This window comes from Scardinius erythrophthalmus (assembly GCF_964197995.2).
Source record: "Scardinius erythrophthalmus genome assembly, chromosome: 2".
In the NCBI taxonomy this organism is placed as follows: domain Eukaryota; kingdom Metazoa; phylum Chordata; class Actinopteri; order Cypriniformes; family Leuciscidae; genus Scardinius; species Scardinius erythrophthalmus.
In genome coordinates this window covers 40715917-40733447 of record NC_138222.1, presented here as the reverse complement: position 1 = coordinate 40733447, position 17531 = coordinate 40715917, and the positions used below count along the sequence as shown (strand labels likewise).

The following is a 17531-nucleotide window of genomic DNA, read 5'->3' as shown; positions in this document are numbered from 1 at the left end:
TTATATTAAACGGTTTTAAAATCGCACCTGATTGTTATCTTATAATCCAACAGTGGACAAAACAATCGTCACAAAATGGCAACAGCTGCGTTTGTATGAAACGAGAGAGTTAGTCCAAAATACTTGAACACATAATTAAATAACTGTAGGCTACTCAATATATTGAATGACTGAGTCTTAATATTTTATTAGCTCACCAAACGCAAAACTTCCACGAAGAAAAAACGTTCTTAGCAAGCGTATAGCGCTGCTGACTTAAGTTACCCGTAGGGCTGGGCGATAAAACGATGACGATAATTATCGCGATATAATTTTTCTCGATAAAACGATATCAAGAGGTCGATAAATGTTCGATAATGTTTATGCGCCAAAAGCGGAACGAAACTCATTTGAACCGCGCGCCACACGGACCATTTATCCGCTCGGCTCAAAGTCCTAACGGCAGCGCGAGCGCGAACTCACTAAGTTAGAGCCGATCAGAGAATGTCCGTAGACGGGCTCTGGAGCCGATGCGTTTACTCTGATCGGTTTCGGTCACGAAATCCAGTGAGAAGCGCTTGAATTCAGCGAGAAACAAAAATGGCTCAGTGATTTAAACCAGTTTAAAGGCAGATGAAACAGCGCTGACAAACAGGAGAAACACTGCGCAACGATACAGTCAGAAGGCTTTTCCGTCTACAAATTCCCACCATGGATTTACTGTAACGTTGGTTAGCCTAGTAATATTAACTGCATCATGAAATGTGGGATATACTATACATATTGAGTTGTATTATATTATTAATAATGTAGGCAATGTATTTAAGTACTAATGGAATATAATTACAGTATTTAATAATGTATTTAGGCTACTGTTTTTCATACAAATACCATAGAAACCATAGTTACATTTTGCCATGATAGTGAGGTGCTACAGGGTATGCTTGGTTTCATCTGTGGTTGCATGATCTAATGCATGATACTGGATGACCAATGGTTAAGTTTAATAAAACTCAAACAGTCAGAATATTACATTTTACCCCCCAAAAAAAAAAAAAAAAAAAAAAAAATCACATGCAGAAACTAAGAAATTGTCCAATAAAGATATTTATTTTGTTAAGGAAAAATGACAAATTGAATGTTCTACCACAGATTTGTGAAATGTTCTCCTGTTTGGCAAGTGTTTGTCCTGATATGCTCTGACAATAAAGAGTAGTTTAAAACCACAGTTAACGCTCTGGTTTCTACAACTTACACTTAGGAGCAAAAATCTGCCTTTAAACTTGAAAGAAATAAAGATTTGACTTTTATCGTGATAATTATCGATATCGACTGATATAAAAAAAATTATCGTGTGTTTTTTTTTTTTTTTTTTTTTTGGCCATATTGCCCAGCCCTAGTTACCCGGATGAGCCTGTGTTATATGTTTTCAGCGGTTGTTGTCGGGGAATAACATACCGCTTGATGGCGCGATTTGACCAATTAGAATCAAGGATTCCTAAGAGCCGTGTAATAATGTGTTTTATTGAAAACAACTAAATCCATCCAAAAAATAACCACTGAACAGAAGAAGAAAAATAAAAGGTGCCACTGAGGCTGGGCAAGGATTAGCCTTCCCCTGGCCACGGAACAGAGACTCGAATTTTCTTACTCAAACCACTGCCTGCTGCTGCTTCTGATTGCTTTTAGATTCAGTGGGCCGGTGCCACCCTGGACCTTATGTAGCATCGCCACTGGAGTCTTGTTTGATCAAAAAGCCCCTTTGTGTGTGTGTGGTTTTAATATCACAGAGAAATTGTATATCATAATATATTTTATATATTTATCTAATTTATAAAATCCTTTTTATAACCTTTTGGTTTTTACTCTTTTTGGGACAATCCAATGAATAAAATGCTTTTAAAACAAATGTTGACACATAATAATTCATTTGTTTATACAGCATATTTTCAAGTATTTTCAACTTATGAAGGCAAACCAAAAGATGAGTCTAGCTTTACATTAGTTAACACTTGAGTTAAAAATAGAACACACAAAACAATATAACTAATATTATAAAACTGATCGTTCCAACTCTTATTCAGAGTCTTTGTAAAATTGTGTATTTGATTAAGGCAAGTTGCTTGGCAACCACAAACAACTAAACTTTGCTTCATTCAGAGCCTAAGAACAGCCCTTTATAACACATTCTTCTTTGTTTTGACATGTTTCTTCGTTGCTGTAACGTGAATAACATGAAGTACTCAAATCAATTGTCAAGTCATAGTTGGTGGTTTGCCTGTACTGCTCTTGACTGATGCAGAGATGGATACGTTTACTAAACATCTATAATGGTTCATTAAAGACTCAATGTTTTTGTTAAACACAGGTGAATGTGGGAGCCCCTATAGCTGGGAATGAACAGTTGCTGTGTTTTAAGAGTAGGACAAACGCTCTGCGTTTGTTTTGCCATCTAACGCTCTCTGTCATGTGAAATACTTCATCCGAAATGACTGCCATGGCTCACTTCCTGTATTTTCACCAAACCAGTCTGACCAGTTGCTTAATAACAAGCACACGCATGCGCTTGTGCACGAAGCAGCATGTGCACATATTACAACATACTGTGGGTGTCCTCTGTGCTGCCCTTGACATTGCTTGTTTTTAAACTGAAACTCCTGAACTTCCTACTGCAGTTTATTTTACAAGCTACTAATAATGATAAACTAATAATAAATCTTTTAGTGTCTCCTGTGATTGCCTGTATCTGTGGTTTGTGTGAGGTGTTTTGCTTTTACAGGTTTGCAGGGAATACATTTTTTTTTTCTTTTTTTTTTTGAAAGCTGTTAATTTAAGAATATACACACACTACTATTCAAAGGTTTGGGGTTGGTAAGATTTTATGGGTGTATGAAAGTGCATAAGTGCATTTTACTAACAGCCTTAAAGGGTTAGGTAACCCAGAAATAAAAATGCTGTCATTAATTACTCGCCTTCATGTCCATAAGACTTTCATTCATCTTTGGAACGCAAATTAAGTTATTTTTAATAAAATATGAGCCCATTCTGTACTCTCCATAGACGTCTACACAACTACCACTTTGAGGCTTCAAAATGTTCATAAAGAGATCGTAAAACTAATCCATTAGAATTGAGCGGTTTAGTCCAAAATTTACTGAAGAGACCCCATCACTTTGTGATGAACAGACTAAATTTAGGCTTTTATTCACATGTAAACATTGATCAGCGAACATAAACAGCAGCTCAACAACTCAACCTGTTTGGTGTGCGAGAACAAACCTCATTGGTTCTTGTTGAAACTCAAACGTGCTGCGTAACATGAGAATGAATCTCATTGGCTCTCGCCCGTCAAGTGAGCATGCTTGAGCCTCAGTTTATCATATAACTGATGTGTGAGTTGATGAATGTTTGTATGTGAATAAAAGCCTAAATTAAATCTGTTCAGCGTATAAAGCGATCATGTCTGTTCAGAAAATTTACACTTAACCGCTCAATTCATATGGATTCGTTTTACAATCTCTCTATAAATCTTTTTGAAGCATCAAAATGTCAGTTTTGTAGTTGGAGAATTAAATGGAGAATTAGATTTTTTTTTGGTGAACTGACGCTTTAAGTAACGACCTTTCGTAGGGGATTTTGTTGCTCACAGACCTATCTTACAGATAGCTTTCCTTTCCGAGCCCGTATGCTCTCCAAGGCAGCATTAATTTGAACAAAAATACTGTAAAAACATTATTATTGTGAAATATGATTTGACTATATTTTTAAAGGAATTAAAAAAAATGTAATTTATTCCTGTGATGCAAAGCTGAATTGTCAGCATAATTTCTCCAGTCTACAATGTCACATGATCCTTCAGAAATCATTCCAAGAGACTGATTTGCTGCTCAAGTAACATTTATTATATTATCAATGTTGAAAACACTTTTTATTCATTAAAAACAAAAACAAAACTTACTGACCCCAAACCTTTGAACAGTGTAGATATAAAGGGAAGTGAATCTAATGCTGTGGTGTTTTAGATTAGAAATAATCTTTTTTTTCTTCTTCTCCATTCCTTCTCTCTTTAAATGCTTTTATTTCTGTCTCCAGTTTCATCAGTCGGTGTCAGCTGAACTAAAGTCTCTGGGCAGAAGTTCCTACACACTTTGTGTGGACGGACCACTTCTTATCCGACAGGTGCTGCACCCCGAGGCCTCCAAAAAGGTAATCCGCAAACACACCTTCATCCTTGAGTGTATGTTTTAACTGAAATGAAAAAGTGTGTGTGTTTTTCTGACATTTCTAAATTAGCTGTCAGTTTGAGGTATAATCTGTTTAGCAGCAACATGTTATAATCTTCACAGGAATGTTATGTCATCCAGAGGACATTAAAGCGCTCTCAATCCATTCTGCCTTATACCTTTTCCTCTTTCTTTACTGTTCTCTCTCTTCTGCCCTTCCCTCAGGCTCCTCCTAAACATTTTCCTACCTGCATCCACCCAATTTGCCTTTGTGTGTTTTGTTGTAGAATCTGGTTCTGCCAGAGTGCTTCTACACGTTTGTGGACTTGAAGAAAGAGTTTCACAAATGCTGCCCCAACGCAGGCCCCATGAAAGATCTCACTATGGCCTCCATGCTGGACTGTATCCTGCATATGCTTTTGGTTTCTTTTCTTTTTTTGTGTGTGTGTGTGTGACTCTATATATATGTATAATATAATTTTTATTTTTTTTGCCATGTACTAGTTCTTTTCAAAAGCATGTTCAGCTGTTTTAGTAGGAATATGTGCATTCATGTGTGAGCATATGTCATGTATGTGCCTTGACGCTGCTGTCAGACGTGTGTATTCCAGCGGTGGTGGAGCAGGAGGCCGGACTGAGGGAAGTGGAGAACATGGTTCTGGTAATGCTGCATCTCCTGGCTGAGCCTTACAGTGAGTCATGCAGTGTTGTGGATTGATCTGTACCGTTTATATATTGAGAAAACATGTTACGTATTTCACTTTTGATGTGCACAACTGACCAGGTTGCTTGTGATCTCATAATTAAACTTTTTCCTTTGTAGATCACAAATTCTCAACTTTTGAAACCGTAAACTACAAGTTCGAATCTGGAGCGTGGTATGTACTCAGTCACATTTGCTGTGGTCTGATTTTTGTTGTTGTAAACAAACAGTGTATTTTGTTTGTGTGAGCAGTGAGAAGTTTCCCTTTTACCACTGCTGACCAAAAAGTAATTTGTTGAGAGTTGTTGATTTTGACCATAGGTTTCAAAATACTTCTGTGGAGTTTTCTCATTATAATACCCATAAGAATGCTTCTGAGCATGAGGTTTATCTGTATGTCTGCATATGTGCACTGTTTCCAGCAGTAAGACAGAAGCTGTGGACAGCGAGACGGTCATCAGAGCTCGTGGGTTGCCATGGCAGTCGTCTGATCAGGACATTGCTCGCTTCTTCAAGGGCCTCAACATTGCCAAGTAAGATTACATCTCAGCGTAACACTGAAACACACACTCACAATGACACTGAGCATGCACTCAGAAAAGACCCTTTAGGACACATTAACAGTGTAATGCAAAACTCTGTAAGACCTCAAAGGCAAATCCAGCCAAATGTCACATCAGGACTTTCACTAGTGGAAAAGGTTTGGTAACACTTTACTTGAAGGGGTGTGCATAAGACTGACATGATACCTTCATAATCATGACATGACACATGTCATGAATATGAAGGAGGTTTTATGCATGTTTATGACAACTGTCATTAAGTGTCATTCTCTCAATAATGTCATTTTTAATGCAAAGATGACTTTGTTTGAGATGTCTTTGTTATGACAACTTGACATAAACAATACATCATAACCTGTCAGTGTCTTTGTCATGACAACTTGACATTACCATGACAATTTGACAACAGATTAATCATCAAACTTAAGAAACTACTTAGCTTTATGGGTTAACATTACATTATATTACTGACCACTTTTTTTTCCAGTGGTACGTAAGTTGAATGTGTCATTAAAATGTCATTAAGTGTTAATACTCTGTCAAATAATTTTATAACGGTGTCATGAATATTTTTCTTGACCTCAACTACAGTGATACGAATTTAATTTGTCATTAAAATGTCATTAAGTGTTAATACTGTCAAATTATTTTATAACTAATACTGGAATACTGGAAAAAAAAAGTGGTCAGAAATATATTCATGACACAGTTATAATGGCCTCATGACAGCCAATGTCAAAACCAACCACATGACAGTTGAATGTAATGTTAACCCATAAAGCTAAGTAGTTTAAGTTTGATAACTAATCTGCTATGTCATGTTTATGACATATTTATGACAGATTATGATGTATTGGTTTATGTCAAGTTGTCATAACAAAGACATCTGAAACAATGTCATATTTGCATAATTTTTTTTTTATAATTGAGAGAATGACACTTAATTACAGTTGTCATAAACATGCATACAACCTCCTTCATATTCATGACATGTGTCATGTCATGATTATGAAGGTGTCATGTCAGTCTTATGCACACCCCTTCAAGTAAAGTGTTACCAAAATATATTATGGCATTTTACTACTTCAGTAAATGCATCTTGATTTAAGAATTTTTTTGATATTTGGACTGGAAACAAGGCAAAAATACTAAGTAAGAAAAGCATTTTTTGCAGTGAGGAATGTCAAAGCTGATGTATCATAACGAGCAAATTGTTCAAGGTTACAAGTTAGTTTTTAAATGTTGCATCTCTATCGTTCTTTGATTTGTGTGTGTATCAGAGGCGGCGTAGCGCTGTGTTTAAATGCTCAGGGCCGGAGGAACGGGGAAGCTCTGGTGCGCTTCATAAACTCTGAGCACAGAGACATGGCACTGGATCGACATAAACACCACATGGGCAACAGATACATTGAAGTGAGTTCACCTCTTTACAGCATCTTAACCATGAGCTTGTTTTGTTTTACTCGCATCAGCTGTTCTAATAATATGCATAGTCCCAATACTCACTTTAGTCTGAGCTAATCCTAATTCTTCTATATTAAATTTACACTAGGCATGTGAGAAACAAAATTTTCTCATAACCGACTAGTCTGAGTTGAGGATGAATTTAGAGAGTTTTTTGGAGAGTTTACCATGACAGTCTAACAGCATGCTAAAGCACAGCACACCAAAGAAGCTGCATATCTAAATTCATTCCTTTTAAAGCTTTGTTGCTAAAATGAGAAAAAAAGAGTCAACCTCATTGTCAAATCGACCATCTTGATTACATTTTCAATTCACATGTATTTCTATAGCGTTTTTCACTATACATATCGTTTCAACGCAACTTTACACTTTCTACATTACAATTTAATGTTATCAGAAATGTACAGTTCTAAGATAATACTAATATCATTTATTCATTTAGACAGAGAATATGAGCTCATTAAAGCAATTATTACAAGTTGTGATCGTAATGATTACAATACATAGAAAATTGTGTGTCATCGCCCCAAACATTATCAGGTAGGCTATTCCAGAGTTTAGGAGCTAAATGTGAAAACGCTGTCCCTCCTTTAGTGGACTTAGAAATCGTAGGTACTACCAAATGTTTTTTGTAGTGTTTTGTAATCTTGAAGAGTGTGATGGATTGTGAGGCGACAGAAGATCGTTTAAATACACAGGAGCTAAACTGTTTAGGACCTTATAGTTCAGTAGCAATTCTTTGTAACCTATATGGAACTTAATAGGTAACCAGTGTAGAGATGATAAAATTGGTGTTATATGATCATATATATTTTTTTTTGACCTTGTAAGAACTCAAGCTACAATTTAGTCCAAAATGCTGCTGCTAGTTTGAGGGTGCAGAACAACCACATATGCAATACAGTAATCCAGTCCAGAGGTCATGAATGCATGAACTAACTTTTCTGCATAAGAAACCGTTAACATGTTCCATAGCTAAGTGATTTTTCTGAGGTGGATAAAGGCTGCTTTTGTAATTTGATTTTTGATAGACATGTTGCTGTCTAATAACACCCATGTCTTTAACTGGGGCAGCGTTTACAAGCAGTTTCTGTGCTCCTGAATCTTTCTGTGTGCGCAGAGCAATCTCTGATCTTTGTGTGTGAGTAAAGTATGTGTATGCACTTCAATGAAAGCAGTACATTAATATAGAAAAGTGATTAAACTGTTTTGGAACTACCTGTGCATTAAACAATTTTTAATGCACACCTTCCAGTCAATCAAAATCGAGTATTCAGACAGACCATGTATAAATGTATAGGTATAAATGGCTATATACAATAAGCATCATGGTTGACATTCTGCATTTATTTTGTTACAGGTGTATAAAGCGACTGGGGAGGAATTTCTGAAGATTGCAGGAGGTGAGACATTTACATGAAGTCTTCAGTTGTAATAGGAGTAGACTCTTAGCATTTGTAGAGTAAATCTCTGTCCGTTATTCCCTGGTGTGTGTGTTTGTGTGTGTTCACCCCCCCCGTGGGAATGAAAGGCTCTTTGTGAGTCTTATTCCTTTGCTGACTCATGTTGGGCAGGTAGATGGGGAAACTACCAACCCCCCCCCCCCCCCCCCCCCCCGATCTGGCCAGGCCACAAAGAAAGGGAGCCGTTCCCTCAGGGAGGAAGATGGGTCAGCAGCCTCTCAAAAGCCTCACACTTCCCTCACACACAGCAGGTGTAAAAGTACAGCGGCCTGCCGAGATATCATTACAGTGCGTGTGGATGTGTCTGCTAAAAGCTTTTAGAGCAGCTGAGAGTCTCTGACATTCTTTAACTACTCACCATTTTAAATGTAAAATTCCCCCTCTTTTGACAGGCACATCCAATGAGGTAGCTCAGTTCCTTTCTAAGGAAAACCAGGTGATAATCCGAATGCGTGGGCTTCCATTCACTGCTACTCCTCAGGATGTTCTGGGCTTCCTGGGCCCAGAGAGCCCGGTCACGGACGGGATGGAGGGGCTTCTGTTTGTGAAGTACCCAGATGGACGTCCCACAGGCGATGCATTTGTTCTCTTTGCTTGTGAGGAATATGCCCAGAATTCCCTGAAGAAGCACAAACAGGTCCTGGGCAAGAGATACATCGAGCTGTTCCGCAGCACTGCAGCTGAGGTTCAGCAGGTACTGATGCGTTTTATTTAACCCTTAGTGATCCAAGCATTGCTTTTCATGATGCATTACTTTTTCACCTTTTAACATGTCTTTAGGAAGTCATTATCTTAAAATGCAAAAAATAATTTAACTAATGTATGTATTTTAATACCATTTAATAAAAAATTATTTATTAATGAGAAAATGATGAAACGGCACAGGAAACAGCTAAAAACTAGGAATAATTGTGTACCCTTCATTTTGACTGTCAGGCTCCATTGTGTAAGAACAATAGAAATGTTTTGACCCCCTAATGCCCTCTGTGCAAGTTATGTACTTTTAAAATTTCAAGGCATGTAAACCTTTTCCCGTCAGTAGACGCACAGAAATTTAATTAAAAAAATTGATGTCAAATGCTTGCTTGGTAGAGGATATAAGCTGTGGCAGTTAATATGTATTTCTCCCTAACAAGTAGCTGACACACTGACATGTATTTCAGCAGTTATGTTTTTACCCACATTTAGTGAAAATTTGTATTATTGCAATTCTGCTACGCTGAGGATTAATCGGAACATTTGTGTAAATTTTTTAGGAAACCAACAGTTCTTTATTGCCATTTCCTTGACCCCTTGTGTCTTGTAACTAGGTGCTGAATCGCTACATGTCCACTCCACTGATCTCTACCCTTCCTCCTCCTCCGATGGTCTCTATGCCTGTGTTAGCCACGCCACCCTTCATCACTACCGGAAACACACGAGACTGCATCCGACTGAGAGGTCTGCCATACACCGCCGCCATCGAGGACATCCTAGAGTTTATGGGGGAACACACCATTGATATCAAACCACATGGAGTGCACATGGTCCTTAACCAGCAGGTGACTTTATTAGGAACCTAATGAAACAAAAATCATCAGGCCTTATTAGAATGACACTTTTTGACCTACCTTTTTTTTTGTCTTTTCTCTGTCCATCTTTTTAGGGTCGACCCTCTGGTGATGCCTTCATTCAGATGAAGTCATCTGACCGTGCATTTATGGTGTCTCAGAAGTGCCACAAGAAGATGATGAAGGATCGTTATGTGGAGGTGTTCCAGTGCTCCACTGAGGAGATGAGCTTTGTGCTGATGGGGGGAACGCTTAACCGCAGCGGCCTGTCGCCGCCTCCTTGCAAACTACCTTGTAAGAAACTGTCTGAAATGGAAGCTTTCATTTTATGGAGATTTTTTTGTTTGTTTTTGTTTCAAATGCTTGTCGATGGAACTGCTCTGTTCATTTGGGTTAGTGTTTAGCCTGAGCCAGCAACTGTAATCAGTTCCTCTTTTAAAGACACTGATCTGTGTGCAGTGTTCCAGTCTGTTTGAGATTAGATTTCAGCTTATCTGCAAGAAAGCAGTGTGATCACCTCTTTCATGGATCTAAAGGTGCAACATTTTGGCATTTAGAAAGAGCAAGCCTGTAGCGGCACTAAAGGAAGGGCTGTTTACTGAGTGATTCGATCTGGTTGTTTGACCTTGGCTTGAGAATGGGCCGTATGTGCTCACGCCACATCAGAGGACACTGTAGTTGTTCCTGTGCCATATGAGCTAAGTATACATGACATTCATATACTTGTGCAAGGTCAGCTGTGTGTGTGTGTATGAGAGAGACTTACACATTGCCTGTTTTGGTGAAAACAAATGTATTTGTTTATTTTAATATAAAGCACTTTATCTTGTCCCACTCAGGTCTATCTCCACCAACATACACTGCATTTCATGCGACTCCAACTATGATTCCCACTGAGGCTGCGTTGTATCAGTCCCCCCTGCTGGCCACTCCAAGAACTCCACAGGCCCCAACACACAGCCCTGCACATGCTTTAGCCTACTATTCTCCACAGCTTTACATGAACATGAACATGAGCTACACCACCTACTACCCAAGGTACAAGACAAAAATCTGTGCAAAGATTTTACCAGTTTTCATTCCACCTGGTTAAAAGGTTGGCATATGGTGAAAGTAAAATTGACTATTTTATTTATTAAACCGTGTTATGTACCATATCACCTTTTTAGAAAAAAATCTGAATGTGTGTGGAATGTATTTGTTGTAATAATAATCACTAACTTTACTTTCAGCAAGAAAATACACTACTATTGTAGGAAAATATCAAAATATTTCAATATATTTCAAATAAATCCTGTTCTTTTGAACTTTCTATTCATCAAAGAATTCTGAAAAATAAATGCATCACAGTTTTCACAAAACCATTAAGCAGCACAACTTTTTTCAACATTGATAACTGTAAGAAATAAAATTTAAAAAAGTTTCTTAACCCCTTGTCTACACAGGATGCGAGCGGCGTGACGCGACTTTAAACAATGGGCCTCATTTATCAATCCGACGTAGATCCAAGCACAGAAATCATCTTACAACAGGGTTCACATGTGATTTATGAAATATTTGTGTGCCGCCAATCCCATTGTACAAATGACTGTATGTTGATAAATGTGGCGGCTGAAAACAATCATCATTTAAATATCATGCCCCTAAAAAATTACCCCTAAGAAGCCTTGCCCCTAGGATTTATGAAATGGAGAAACGCAACCTGGCCAAGAAGAGGAAGTAATCTCACGAAAGAGAAATTGATCTTATTTCAAAAAACACCTGTTAACCTTGTAATTGCAAACTGACACAAAGGACAAATGCTTTGTTGCATCCAGTGTAGACATGGTGTTAACAGCAAATCAGCATATTAGAAAGATTTCTGAAGGATCATGTGACACTGAAGACCGGAGTAATGATGCTCAAAATTCAGCTTTACCATCACAGGAATAAATATATTAAAATAGAAAACTTTTTTTTTATTATTATTGTAATATTTCACAACATTACTGTCGTATGGCATTTTTTGATCAAATAAATGCAGCCTTTGAGAGCATAAGTGACCCCAAACCTTTGAATGGTAGTGTAGTTCATTCGTCTAACTGTGCCATTTAACAGTTGCCAAGCTACTTATCAACTTCACACATTAACATAAAATGTGTGGTCACGTATACATCAATCAGCTGTTTTACAACAGCTTCAAATGTAGCTCCTCCAATCAGAATTCAAATTCTAAACTGTCTGTTTTATAATGTAATTTGTTTTATCACTTCATAAGTCTATTTTCCACGATTAAAACCTTTTTTCTCACTGTTGAATAGTCCACCGGTCTCTCCCTCCACGATGAGTTATTTTGCGGCCCCGCCGGGTTCAGTAGCGGCAGCTGTGGCGGCCCAGTCTGCCCCTGCCCTCCTCCCCCCTCAGCCCGGAGCACTGGTGCGAATGCAGGGTCTGCCGTACAACGCCGGGGTCAAAGACATCCTCAGCTTCTTTCAGGGATATCAGGTGACTCTTCATTCCACTACTCACTCACTCATTCATTAAGGTTCTCAAGTTCAAAAACAAGCAAAAAAAAAACTAGGGTTTCCCAAGCAGTGCACCTCTCACCTGAGACTTAATCAGGACCCTGCTTCTGTTGGATAAGCAACAGACATCTTGAGAAGTTTCGTTTGTATTGTAGTGTTTTATAGCATAGTGTTTTATGATGAATCATTGTGTACATTTTGTCCTCTCATTAGCTGACAGCCGATTAGGCGGAGACTTCAGAGGACGGTATGACACCTGCACTCAGAGAAGGAGGGAAGAGGGTTATAACAGATGGTTAGGTGGAAAAGAGTGCTGCTTTGTTTTGGGCACGGGTCTGTGTGTGCTCTCTCTCTCTCCCTCTCTCTCTCACACAGTATATTAATGTCTAGCCATGGAGATTTTCCAGATGTGTGGTGGGAATGGTAGTGCAACTGTCTTCGGCATGCAGAGTACCTGCGCTCTCCTCTAAGGCGTGCGCTTACCTGAGCGGTGTGCGTTTGCCTGAGCGGTGTGCGTGTTACACTGTTCACAAAGCGTAGCACAGTGGCGCGTGTGTGAAATGCTGAGTTCAGGTTTGACTCCTGGCTGAACCAATGAAATGGATCCGAGCCCAGTCCACCCTCCAAGTGTGCTTTTAACCTCTGATACAAAATGCACACTATGGGACTCTGTGTGCGGGGAGTGTTTCTTTTTTGGCAGGTGGTCTGCAGGCCCCCCTCTTTCTTTCTATATAGTGCATTCATGCTTAAACATCTTATATGCAACCCTGTACGATGCGTACGGTTCTTCTCTTTTTTTCCGCAGTGCAGTGAATTTTGGGTGGTGTGTTGAATGTCTGGGCATACACTGGTGTCACTACTTTGGTTCTGAATGATAAAAGGCACTATGCTTCAGACCTGTGTTTGAACCTTTTAAATGAACTGTAATACTTGAAGAATTAGTCTTTAACGAAAACTTCAGTATGCCCAGTACTTTGTTTACATTTAGTTTTTACATTTTCAAACGTACTGTAGACTTAGGGGTCTGAATATGTGCTCTGACAATGAATACCACTAAAGTTCCCACATTCTCGATACATTAATTCTTATATACAATTAAATGCATAAATAAAATGTAAAATAATATATTTTTTAAATGAGACATTTATTTTACAAAACATTTCCATGTCAGATTCCGTTCTTCTGAACTTTATATTCATCAAGGATTCCTTAAAAAAAAAAAAAAAAAGTATTAACAGCTTCCACAAATATATTAAGCAGCAAAAACCATTCTTAATATTGAAGATATTTCTTTAAAAAAAAAATCTCCAAACACTATAAAAAACACACACACACACACACACACGCACGCACGCACGCACGCACACACACACACACACACACACACACACACACACAAATGCATTTATTAGACCAAAAATACAGTACAAACAGTAATATTGTGCAATGTTATTACAATTTAAAAAATATTGTTTTTTTTTTAATATATTTTAAAATGTAATTTATTCCTATGGTGGCAAAGCTGAATGTTCAGCATCATTACTCTATTACTCTCTCTATTCTCTATTACATTATCACATGATCCTCCAGAAATAATGCTGATTTGATTCTCAAGAAACATTTCTTATTATCAATGTTAAAAACGGTTTCGCTGCTTAATATTATCTTTCAGGATACTTTGAATAGGAAGGTCAAAATAATTTATTTAAAAATGGAAATCTTTGATCAATTTAATGCATCTTATTTTTTATATGATGATCAATTCAACACTGTAATTAATTTTTTTTCACTGCCATGTCAATGCGCATCTTTTGACACCCTTAGTAGAAATGCATACTACTCTAGCGTGACCTGTAGCTGAAGTGCTGATTGTTGTGAGTGTAACGTGAGGCCTGTTGTGCTGTAGTACGCTCCTGAAGACTACAGCAGCTTGGTTGGAGTGAGTGAGCAGGGCCGGAGCCTGATTCAGCCTAAAGAGTGGCTTTGTCTGTAAGGGCAGCCCCTCCAGGTAAGCTCCCATCATGCCCCGTGACCCGAACCCCCCGCTTCTGCATGGACTAATACGCTAACTTTTTAACCTCCGGGGTAACCTCCAATCGGTACTGCAGTGCAGTAATGCTCTTCTGTTTTTGAATATGTGTAAATTAATCTTCACTCTCTGCTTCATGCATAATTTACTCCCAGTATGCTTAAATGATCTGTGTGCTGCTGTTTTAAGAAGCTTGTTGTAATAATGCTCTTTCTCTCCGATGTGACTTATTGGTTTGGGGTTTGATTGTCATCATTGTTCTTAACTTGCTGCAAGTCTCCTGCCTTTTCCTAAGGGATTCCTAATGAATGGCTAAGTATATATACTTTCATATCTTTTCTGCTGATTTGATTGACTGTAAGATGACAAATTCTGTGTGTGGAGGGTTTATGCAAAAATGCTAAATGGTGTTTAATCCAAACTCAAATCCTGTTTCTCTCTATAGAACTCTGTGTGCTGTGTGTGCATGTGGAGGGATCATGCCCTTCTATATATTTATTTAGAAATGCCACCACTGGAACATATACAATAGTGGCCAAAAGTGATCTTTATTCAAAATCTCCCTTTATTCAAATATTATTCAAATCTGTTCATTTGTAAGTTAAGTTGTACTTGGAATTACTTTTGTGATAACGCAATGAAACTGCAATATTATGTCCGCACAGTTTGGCATAAAAAAAAAAAATCCTCATTTTGACTTGTAGAGTCATTAAAATGATTATCCCCTCCGGGCATCACTTTTGACTACTACTGTGTGTGTGTGTGTGTCTGGAATGGTTTGGAAACATTACTATGTTTAATGTTTTTAAAAGAAGCCTCTTTTGCTCATCAAACCTACATTTATTTGATCAAAAATACAGTACAAACAGTAATATTGTAAAATATTATTACAATTTAACATAATGGATTTCTATTTGAATATACTTTAAAATATAATTTATTTCTGTGATGCAAAGGTGAATTTTCATCATCCAATCTACAGTGCCTCATGATCCTTCAGAAATCATTCTAATATGCTGCTAATATAATTTTTTTTCAGGATTCTTTGATGAATAAAAAGTTAAAAAAGAATATTTATTTGAAATAGATTTTTTTTCTGTATTTTTTTATCAAATAAATGAAGGCTTGATGAGCATAAGAGACTTTTAAAAAAAACACAAAAAAAAACATTAAAAATAGTAATGCTTCCAAACTTTTGACCGGCACTGTATATGTATATATCTATATCTATATCTATATCTATATATGCATGTAAATATTTACCCGGTTTTTAAATGTTGTTTTGGTGTAGCTCCAGGCGGACTCTGTGCTCGTGCTGTATAACTGGAGTGGTCAGCGTAGTGGGGAGGCACTGGTGACCTTCCCCAGTGAGAAAGCAGCGAGACATGCTGTAGCCGAATGCTCCAATCTTCCCTTCTCCGGCCATCCCATCCGCCTGGTTTGCTGCGAGTGACCACTACACCCACTAAGGGAGGACCACACTTCACCTGTCTTACCCCTTTCTCCATCATTGCCTGTCTTTTGGCTTTTCAGACAGTTGTCCCGTTGTTCCTGACACAAAGTAGTAGTTTAGGAGGGGACCTGACGCAGAAGCACTGTATATATGTTTATATACACACAAGCTAAACATCTCAGTAGCACTGCCTCACTGCTTGTGTATGTGTGTGAGGAAAATTGAGATCAATGGCATGCATGCTAAACTCTTCCTGTCTTTTGATGTCAACAGCTCTTCTATCCTAACTCAAGACCTTAAAGCAAACTTATAAGCCTTGCAAGCCATCAGTTTATGGAACAAGAGATCTTCCTGTTGGGCAGTCCAGTTAGGCACTAGAGAAACAAAATGCAATGCAATACTTATTGCCATTATGGAATGTTATGTAAAAAGCCAAATATGTTCTTTAAAATACTGTAAGACCACAAAAAGCATGATGGTTTTCCCAGTGTACCTCTGCACTATTGGACTGACACAGCCTTCAGACGTATTCCTTATTTAATAGAGATCAGACCAAGTATGTACTCCATAGACTTGCATGAACTGATTTTTAGTTTAATCCATTCGAAAAGTGAAATTTTTATTTAAAGTTAAAGATGAGTTGTTTGTGTGATCTACATGCTTCACTGCTCATTCTTTAAAGGAACTGAATTGATAGAGGTGTGTATTCTGTTGCCCCCAGTCTGACCCCATGAGAGATTATGTGCAGATTGAACTATGCTGTGGTCTCACCTTGTTTTGGACTTTGCAATGTTTTGGAATTGTCTACGTCAGTTTTTTTTTTTTTTCTACTGATGGTAGGCTGCTTGAATCATGATTTTTTTTTTTTATATGTATTTCATGACTACATTACCCGGAGTGCAATACAGGCTGAACAAAATGTCACACCTCTCTAGTGAAAGAAGGGGCATTTTTCCTTAAAATGTATGAAATGTGTATGTATGTGTAAATGTGATTCTTATATGCAACAAATAAATTGATATTGCTCTGACCATCAGCATGTCAAAGTGGTAACGTGAAATGTTTTGGACCAGCTTTGAGTGATTGTTTAGATCAGTAGTTTTCAACCTTTTTAACACCAAGGTTCCCCCCACTGTCCACAACAAAGGCACATGACTTTTCCAGTTTTACTGAATAAGGGTTATGGATTTTAAAGAAATATTTTTATTTATTCATAATTCCATGGCATAATTAGAACAATTTATATTCAGTAAAAAAATGCCTGTGAAGTTTAATTTGACGTTTCCAGGCCTAGAAATCATACTTTTAAAATCTGGCGACCATATATCCTGTTCTTTACGGGAAAAAATGTTGAAGGAGTGAACAGAAATAAGATATGGATTGATTTTTGTAATTTTGGGTTTTTATTTTTTATCTTAAATATTCATATTTGATGCCATGTGGTTGAGAAGCGTTTAGACTGAGCAATCAAATTGTTCAAACATGTTCTATCAATCAGATGCTAAAAGCAAGAATAAATGGTGCTAATATACACTCATGGTGTGCTGTAACACTACTGAAAATAACATGATCCTAACCTTAATCTCCATATTAAAATTTC

At 37.7% G+C, this 17531-nt stretch overlaps 1 protein-coding gene across 6 annotated transcripts in view; it reads left to right on the top strand.

Annotated features, from left to right (window-relative positions):
- Window positions 1-16964, top strand: part of plekhg4 (pleckstrin homology domain containing, family G (with RhoGef domain) member 4) — a 106369-nt gene extending 89405 nt beyond the window's left edge. Inside the window, exons 24-37 of one of the 6 annotated variants that reach the window (XR_014029451.1) lie at window positions 4072-4185; window positions 4490-4604; window positions 4799-4894; window positions 5026-5080; window positions 5328-5438; window positions 6749-6881; window positions 8293-8335; window positions 8788-9089; window positions 9706-9936; window positions 10041-10239; window positions 10503-10983; window positions 12246-12429; window positions 14356-14457; window positions 15770-16964. Coding sequence is in view for 5 of the 6 variants with exons in the window: in XM_081357109.1 (XP_081213235.1) it covers window positions 4072-4185; window positions 4490-4604; window positions 4799-4894; window positions 5026-5080; window positions 5328-5438; window positions 6749-6881; window positions 8293-8335; window positions 8788-9089; window positions 9706-9936; window positions 10041-10239; window positions 10785-10983; window positions 12246-12429; window positions 15770-15931 (1944 nt within the window). In the remaining variant the exon portion in view is untranslated. Of the gene's footprint in view, window positions 1-4071; window positions 4186-4489; window positions 4605-4798; window positions 4895-5025; window positions 5081-5327; window positions 5439-6748; window positions 6882-8292; window positions 8336-8787; window positions 9090-9705; window positions 9937-10040; window positions 10240-10502; window positions 10984-12245; window positions 12430-12662; window positions 12697-14355; window positions 14458-15769 lie in introns of those variants that run through there. The other 5 variants (XM_081357111.1, XM_081357110.1, XM_081357112.1 and 2 more) reach the window with 5 other exon arrangements.
- Window positions 16965-17531: the final 567 nt, after the last annotated feature.